This window comes from Babylonia areolata, chromosome 20 (assembly GCF_041734735.1).
Source record: "Babylonia areolata isolate BAREFJ2019XMU chromosome 20, ASM4173473v1, whole genome shotgun sequence".
NCBI classification, from domain to species: domain Eukaryota; kingdom Metazoa; phylum Mollusca; class Gastropoda; order Neogastropoda; family Buccinidae; genus Babylonia; species Babylonia areolata.
In genome coordinates this window covers 13,603,553-13,612,806 of record NC_134895.1, presented here as the reverse complement: position 1 = coordinate 13,612,806, position 9,254 = coordinate 13,603,553, and the positions used below count along the sequence as shown (strand labels likewise).

General features: G+C 38.2%; 1 protein-coding gene across 3 annotated transcripts in view; it reads right to left on the bottom strand.

Moving 5' to 3' along the window:
* The window catches only part of LOC143295225 (uncharacterized), a 32,276-nt gene continuing 23,022 nt past the window's right edge, over positions 1 to 9,254 (bottom strand). For all 3 annotated transcript variants that reach the window (XM_076606800.1, XM_076606801.1, XM_076606799.1), the window contains exons 9-11: positions 7,162 to 7,239; positions 4,349 to 4,463; positions 1 to 1,457 (exon numbers count right to left, since the gene is read on the bottom strand). In XM_076606800.1, the coding sequence (XP_076462915.1) occupies positions 1,393 to 1,457; positions 4,349 to 4,463; positions 7,162 to 7,239 (258 nt within the window). In that variant the 3' untranslated portion in view covers positions 1 to 1,392. The remainder of the gene's footprint in view (positions 1,458 to 4,348; positions 4,464 to 7,161; positions 7,240 to 9,254) is intronic.

Genomic DNA, 9,254 nt, shown 5'->3' with positions numbered 1-9,254 from the left:
CTTTCTTAACAAAATTCTTTTTAATGAAACACATCAGTTTTCATTACATATGGTCGTCATCTTTAAATATTTATGCCTGCAAGACCAGTTTGTTTAACAGTACTCGGCTGCTGGTGTGTGTGTGTGTGTGTGTGTACGTGTGTGTGTACATGTGTGTGTGTGTGTGTGTGTGTGTGTGTGTACGTGTGTGTGTGTGTGTACGTGTGTGTGTGTGTGTGTGTTCCTTCGGGCAGTCTTGACAGTTCAGCAGTGATAAACACAGCTACAAAAGTGTTAAGTTAAAGGCAGAGAACAAAGAAGTGTTAGTCAACATTATAATATCAAGTAATATAGTAGTATATATATATATCCTGTATTCCAATATTATCCATGCAGTTTCTGTACAACTCAATTCGATGAATTTTACACACACACACAAAATAAATAAATAAAGGAAATAAAGCTCAATAAAGGAAATAAAGCTCAACAACCTGAGACCAATAAAAAAAAAAATTAAAAAAAACACCCTGAACAGTAACAGCTAGCCATGTTCACTGGAACATGCTGTGGAATTCAATGTTTAAAAATCCAAAGCTTAGATGTGCTACTGACTGGAAAAAATATGCTGATCAATTTTCCTTTAAAGTTTGGTTGTTGTTTTTTGTTGTTGTTGTTGTTGTTGTTGTTGTCTTTTAAATCAATATACAAATTAAAATTTCTCGCTACCAATCAACATCAGTTGCACAAGCACGTCTATATTTGTATATATGTATATGCATGTATGTGTTCAAATGCACACACACACACACACACACACACACACACAAGAACATTAACAGTGAAATTCATGATGCTTCATTTTTGTATGTATCGATAGTAATACTAACAGTATCAATCATCATCATCATCACAATCATAACAATTACAATAAAAATCTAATAATAATTACCAGTATCAATATCACTACTCTTGTTGGCCCCTCTTCTTTGTGATCCCATTTTTTACACCCAAAAAGAACTTAGTTCACACACACACACACACACTGAAACACACACTCACACACACTCAAACACACACACACACACACACAAGATGCACACACACACACACAAGATGCACACACACACGCACAAGACACACAAACACACGCACACACACACACAACACAAGACGCACACACACACACACACACGCACAAGACACACTCACACACACTCAAACACACACACACACTCAAACACACACACACTACACAAACACACACACACACTCAAACACACACACACACACACACACACACACACTACACAAACACACACACACAAACACCGCCTCTGCTTTGGATCTTTGTTGTGCAGGTTCTTCTTTGTTTCTTTCTTTCTTCTTCTTTTTTTTCCCCCGTAATCCTCTTCCTCACTCTTTGTTGTTCACATTGTATCCATGAGGATTATTGGACTGCCACCTCCACAAGTCAGTACCTGTGATCACACATAGATAACTGCATGATCATTACAAGCACAATACAACGCACTACTCTAACACAACACAATGATAATTGTAACAAACACAACAGAACACGGCACGGCATGACATAGAAGAACAGAATAGAATAGAACAGTTTGAACACAAGCTGCATATTACATATGGATGGGGCCGATGACTATATCTTCAGATAGATGGTTGTTGATTGCACAATTCTATTTTTCATACTGGATTTGTTCGAGAGACAGGGCGTTGACTGCTTTGGGGAAAAAGCGATTGGTGAAGTGACTGGTTTTCATCCTTATACTTCTGTACCGTTGACCTGAGGGGAGCATCTCGAAAATCCCAAAAGTTAGATGTGATTCGTCCTGGCTGATTGATTTTGTTTTTTTGAGTAGCCGCTTATAATATATGTTTTCTAGAGAAGGTGGATCAACCCCGGTAATCTTGGCGGCAGTTTTTACGATTCTGCTAAGGGCTGCAACTTCTGCCTTGGAAATGTTTTCGTACCAAACAGTAATAGCGAAGGTTAGCACACTTTCAATGACTGCTCAGTAGAAATCAACCATCCAAACTTTTTGAGGCACCGAAGAAAGTACAGGCACTGTTGTGCTTTCTTAACAATCTTTTCCGCATTTTTCTCCCATTTCAAATCGTTGGAAATGATCAGTCCGAGAAATTTAAAGTCGCTGATGATGAAATAAAATATAACAGTATCACTTTGATTTCATTCAATTCAGTTTAAATCAGTTTCATTTGAAATGACAATTGTAATATAGGGTTTAAAAAAAAAAAAGTGAATAAAGGATAACTTGGGAAGCTGCACAGTTTGTTTTTTTTGGGAGGGGAGGTTTTTGGGGGGGGGGGGGGGGGGGGGGGTATGGTGAAATGAAGCAGAATTTTTGCGGTGTGTGCAACCGATATAATGAGGACCATTCAAGACCTGAGGTGCTTTCTTGCAAATGCAGTTCCTTTCCTTTTTTTTTTTTTCCTTACAGTGACAAACCACGTGGAGTGTTGGCCTTGAGGTAACGCATCCACTCAGGAAGCGCACTGGTTCAAATCCCATAATCGCCAGTATTTTCTACCCCTCAACTAGACCTTGAGTAGTGGTCTGGACGCTAGTCATTCGGATGAGATGATAAACCGAGGTCCCGTGTGCAGCACGTAAAAGAACCCACGGCAACAAAAGGGTTGTCCCTGGCAAAAATTCGGTAGAAAAAAATCAACTTCGATAGGAAAACAAATAAAATTGCAAGCAGAAAAAAAAAAAAAAAGGGAAAAAAGGGTGGCGCTCTAAGTGTAGTGACGCGCTCTCCCCGGGGAGAGCAGCCCGAATTTCACACAAAGAGAAATCTGTTGTGATAAAAGAAGAGTAATACGACAAATACACAACTGTTTTTGTTTATGCACCTCTGCGAAAAACTTTGAATTTTGGGCTGAAACGTTGATTCTTCAAACACATTTTTCAAGATGGTCATGGTACACAAGTGTGTCTCAAACAGCCTTTTTTTTTTTTTTTTTTTAATTCAGTGAGAAGCTAGTGGCAGTCCTTACGAAGCCTGCATAATTTTGAATAATCTCTCAATTTTTATGAAAACACAATGTTGACATGATGTGTAACACAATGTTGACATGATGTGTAACAGTGTAAGTGCAGGTAAAAAGCTTGCATAAATGCACAAACTCACAGATATTTCATGTCTGTATAATCATAAGTATGTGCATGTGAGAGTGTGTGCATGTTTGCAAGCTTTTACATAGTGTGTGTGTATTAATGCACACATCCAAGCTTTTACATACTCATGTGTGTATTAATACATGTATTAAAGAAGGATGGTCATACTTTAAAAAAAAATATGTAAAGATCAGCAATCGTTCAATCATTCAGACCCCCCCCCCCCCCCCCCCCACACACACACACACACACATCCCACCCTTAAAACCTCTCATGCCCATTCTCTCGAATCGATAATCATTCACACTCATATTGCCATTACGCAAGCAGAAGATCATCATATACGCACAAAGGTCAAAGGTCCTGTAATCCACGTCAGCATTCGTTGAGTTATGGAAACAAGAACATACCCAGCATGCACACACCCCAAAAACAGAGTATGGCTGCCTACATGGCGAGGTGGAAAAAAAAAAAAAAAAAAGTGCTCATACATGTAAAAGCCCACTCGTGTACAAATGAGTGAACGTGGGAGTTCCAGCCCACAAACGAAGAAGAAGAACAAGAGAGGCAAGGCCTTCAAGACTCATGCTTGTGATACACTTAAAAAAAAAAAAAAATCCAAGCTTTTTGTGTATTGAGTATAATTTCAAAATGTAATGTTTAAAATGAGAAAGATCAGTTTAAAGCGAATTAAGTCCCCTAGCATTAATTACAGAGTAATTTCCCTTTTTTACTATCTGCACCAAAACGTTTGCAAAATAAATAAAACTTCCATGCTTAGCAAAAGAAGTTCCTGTTTGAACAAAAAATGATAATAATGACTGCTCTTGTTGTTGGGTCAGAATATCAGATCAAACTGCCAAGTTTAGAGAATACAAAAAAATATAAATATAACAGTAAATGCAGTTTGCATATAATTAGGCTTCATCTTTTTTCTTCTTTTTTTTTTGTGCCCATCCCAGAGGTGCAATATTGTTTTAAACAAGATGACTGGAAAGAACTGAATTTTTCATATTTTTATGCCTAATTTGGTGTCAACTGACAAAGTATTTGCAGAGAAAATGGCAATGTTAAAGTTTACCACGGACACGCAGACACACACACATACACACACACACACACAGACAACCGAACACCGGGTTAAAACATACTCACTTTGTTTACACAAGTGAGTCAAAAAAGAAGCCATGAAGTGTGTGTGTCACTTACACATTTCGTCCAAGCCTTTCTCCACAGCCCAACCCAGCTCCTTTGCAGCGCGGGATGGGTCGCTGTACATGGCAGGCACGTCCCCCAGTCGTCTGGGCGCCAGTTCGTAGGGAATCTGCACAAGGCCCCCCGGCCGACACAAAACAGCATTCTCAATATCTATGCTGTTAACTCTTTCACCACCCACATTGTTTTGTCCGTCTGGGTTTGTTGGGTTTTGTTGTTGTTGTTGTTGTTGCTGTTGTTGTTGTTTTTCCTGCTTAGCTTGTCGTTGCTGGTTTTTTTGTTGTTTTTTTTTGTTTGTTTTTGTTTTGATTTGAGTGTGTATGTGTGTGTGAATGTGTGTGTGTGTGTGTGTGTGTGTTTTTCTTTTCTTTTCTTTTTATATCTTTTTTATATGTTATGAAACAGAAATACCCTTGCAAATCAATTGCTGCTATAGCACCCTGCAATTGTTCAATGTGTCAATGCTATATTTCTTCCACAGTAACAATGTATGAACTGTGCAAAATTCTGGTAATGACAGATTTGATTTCATTTCAGAAATACAACCCTCAGTGCAAGGGGACAAAACAACAACAACAACAACCAAACGCTTTCACCAGTTAAGTTTCTGGGTGAGATAACACTCACTCCCAAACGCCAAGAATTTTATGCTCAATGCTCTTGGTCACGGACTTCAGTTCATGTCAAAACAACACAAAGCTGTTGTTCAGTTCAAACTAGGTCAGGGGGCAAAGGTCAGTTATTGTTCTACTGCGAGGAAAACTGGCTGCAGCTGTCAAAGCTGTCTTATCTGTCTATTATAATCAATGTGCAGTATAGTAGGCTATGTTTATAATTATATTCAAATAATGTTTCTTAATTCTTTCTGTTTTTACATTAAGAATGCTAGTTATTACCTGCAGTGTGTGGATGTACGTATGAAACGGTGTATAAGATATTTTTTTGCATTTGTATCTTCGTAATATTCGTAAAAGCTGTTGTTGACTTTTACAGTTATGGTCCCCATGTTGTTTACTTGTCTATGTTGTGATAATGCACCTGACCAAATTTCTCCAGTTGGAGATAATAAAGTTATTCTTATCTTATCTTATCTTAAAAGTTTGTTACGATGTGAAAAACAGTCTTTTCAGCATGACCCCTCCAATGTCAATTAAAGTCGGCTATTGTGGTGAACTGTCTAGTCGACTGAAGTCATCCATGATGGCTAAAGTCATTCGGATGAGACGATAAACTGAGGTCCCGTGTGCAGCATGCACTTAGCGCATGTAAAAGAACCCACGGCAACAAAAGGGTTGTTCCTGGCAAAATTCTGTAGAAAAATCCACCTCGATAGGAAACAAAAACAAAACAAAAAAATGGGTGGCGCTGTAGTGTAGCGACGCGCTCTCCCTGGGGAGAGCAGCCCGAATTTCACACAGAGAAATCTGTTGTGATAAAAAGCAATACAAATACAAATACAAAGAATTCATAACACCTTTGCATGAAATAATCGTAGGTTTATCATTATCATAAATATCCATATCATTAAAAAAAAAAAAAAAACAACAGTCAAAAGTGGATCACTACATGAAAAAGAAATTACCACGAATGTAAAATTCACACAACATTATCATCACTGAATAAAAATGAAGAAAAATGGCTATCACCTGGATCGCATTGATATCAATATATAGAATAATAAGAATGGTCATTATCCAGTCCATAGCAATGCCACTGTATAAAACAACAAAAATAAACATTATCAATGTTATATTCATGCCACTGTATAAAACAATTGTACAAATACATAAAATATGAAAACACAAAAATACTGATACGGATCACAATGACAATAGCAGCAATATTCAATAATTACAATCAAGGCCAAGGTGGCAACAACAATTCCTTCTGTATTTGTGTGTGTGTGTGTGTGCATGCACGTGCATGCACATGTGTCTGCAAGATTGTATGTGTGCACCACGCATACATGCATTTTGATAGATTCTCAGTAAAACTTCCCTTTTTTGGGTGTTTTTTTTTTGTTTTTTGTTGTTGTTCTTTTTTTTTTTTTTGATTTACATGGCAACAGATATAATTTGGACCCCTGTCCCTGACAAGTCTTAACTCTTTCCATACGAACGGCGAAAGAGACGACGTTAACAGCGTTTCACCCCAATTACAACCATCAAAATATTACAAGCGGAAGGCTCTTATACTGAAAAGGTGAATGTTGACAGAGAATACCACAATTCTGACGACGGAAGCTAAAGGTTGGGTCATTCAGACACCCACTGGACATCCAAGGGGTCTGTGTAGAGGAGAAGAGAGGACTGGCCGTACTGAGTGAGTTAAACAAAGCAGAACAATAACACAAAGATGGAAAGAAGTGTTACCAAAAAAAGACAACTCTGAACTCAGACCTCACACAAATGTTTAAGGTACATCAGCCTTGGGCGATAACACAACAGGAGGACTATTCAAAAATACAGAAGCGACAAAAGAAAGCAAAAAAGAAAGAACAAGAAAAAAAAAACTTCTTTTTTTTTTTTCTTCTTTTTTTTCAAAATGAATGTCCTATATGTTTACTGATTCTTTTATTTTTTTCAGTCAAGTTTAACATTTTGGGGATTAAGTAATTGTCTACGTTTGCCTTGCCCCACCTGATGTTAATTTCTCTTTATGAGATAATAAAGTTATTCTCATCTCCTCATATCGCATCGTATCATACTGTATTGTATCGTATCATATCGTATCCTATCATATCGTATCAAATTGTATTGTATCGAATCGTATCGTATCGTATCTTGCCTTTACGTCTTCAAACTCACATGTTTGCCGGAGGCTTTCTCAAAGGCCTTGACCATGTCCAGCACTGTGTAGCCCTGACCCGTTCCCAGGTTGTATATCTGTCACAGCATGCAGCAGTTAAAACACCATTGTCACTTTCACTTTCACTTTCAATTTTCACTTTCACTTTCAAAGGAGGCGGGTCATGTCAAGGCTTCATACACTGATCCCTACATGCAACAACACATCTGGTTTATAAAAATAAAAAAAAGAAGAAAAAACAAACAAAAGACTTATAATATTAATGATTATTATTATGATAATGATTATTACAATTATAATAATAAATGAGAGAAAACAAACACCACTTTCACTTGCAAGGAGGTATGAAAGCTTTGTACACTGATCCACGTATACCACAACACATCTGGTAAAAAGAATAATAGAAACTTTCACTTGCAAAGAGGTGTGAAAGCTTTGTACACTGATTCATATAGCTGGAGTGATGGCCTAGAGGAAACACATCCGCATAGGAAGCGAGAGAATCTGAACGCGCTGGTTTGAATCATGGCTCAGCCGCCGATATTTTCTCCTCATCCACTAGACCTTGAGTGGTAGTCTGGATGCTAGTCATTCGGATGAGACGATAAACCGAGGTCCCGTATGCAGCATGCACTTAGCGCATGTAAAAGAACCCACGGCAACAAAAGGGCTATCCCTGGCAAAATTCTGTAGAAGAATCCTCTTTGATAGGAAAAACAAATAAAACTGCACGCAGGAAAAAAATACAAAAAAATGGGCGGCACTGTAGTATAGCGACGCGCTCTCCCTGGGGAGAGCAGCCCGAATTTCAGACAGAAAAATCTGTTGTGATAAAACGAAATACAAAATAAAAAAACAAAATACAAAATATATGCTGCAGCACATCTACTTAAAAAAACAACAACAAAACAACAACAACAAATTTCAAAGAAAGAAAAGGAACACCACTTTCATCTTCAAGAAAGTGTCAAAGCTTTGCAAACTGATATACAGACAGCACATCTGGTTAATTTAAGAAAAAGACAAAAAGAAAAGAAAAACAAAACAAGAAAAGCAACAGCAGTTTCACTTTGTAGCAAGAAGGTGTCAAAGATTTGTATACAGCCATGTATGCTATACAACACATCTGCTTGAAAAAAAAAAAAAAAAAGGAAAAGAAAGAAAGAAAAAAAAAAGAAACAATTATTTCACTTTTATTTGCAAGTAGATGCTAAAGCTTTGCACACTTATTATCCATACAGGCTACAACACATCTGCTTTAAAAAAAAAAAAATTATTAAAAAAAGAATAAAAAGCTGATTTCAGATTTCATTATCACCTCATAAAATAAGGAAAATCTTGCAAACATGAAAAAAACAAAAAAACAAAAAAAACACCACCACACAAACACGAGTTAAAAACCATATCTTCACATTAATTTTCTCTCATCAGTAGACTGCATCAATACATTTCTCTTCTCTTCATTACCCTCACCATTTTCTTCACACGAGGCAATGCTTATTGCTTATTTTTCTTTCTTTCCATTTTTTTGGTCGTTGTTTTAACTCTTTCAAAAACCACATTTTATTACTGAACATGATGTGCGATGTAATGTGGTGCAGTACATGCTCATGGTGTGATGTCGTAAGTGCGGTGTGGTGTGGAGTGGTGTGGTGTGGAGTGGTGTGGTGTGGTGTGGTGTGGTGTGATGTGGCGTGGCATGGTGTGGTGTGGAGTGGTGTGGTGTGGCGTGGTGTGGTGTGGTGTGGTGTGGAGTGGTGTGGCGTGGCGTGGTGTGGTGTGGTGTAGTGTGGTATGGCATGGTGTGGTGTAGTGTAGTGTGGTGTGGTATGGTGTAGTGTAGTGTGGTGTGGCATGATGTGGTGTGGTGTGGTGTGGCGTGATGTAGTGTGGTGTGGTGTGGAATGGTGTATTGTGGTGTGGTGTAGTGTAATGTGGTGTGGTGTGGCATGATGTGGTGTGGTGTGGAGTGGTGTAGTGTAATGTGGTGTGGTGTGGCGTGATGTGGTGTAGTGTAGTGTGGTGTGGTATGGCGAGGTGTAGTGTGGTGTGGTGTGGCATGATGTGGTGTGGTGTGGTGTAGTGTAGTGTG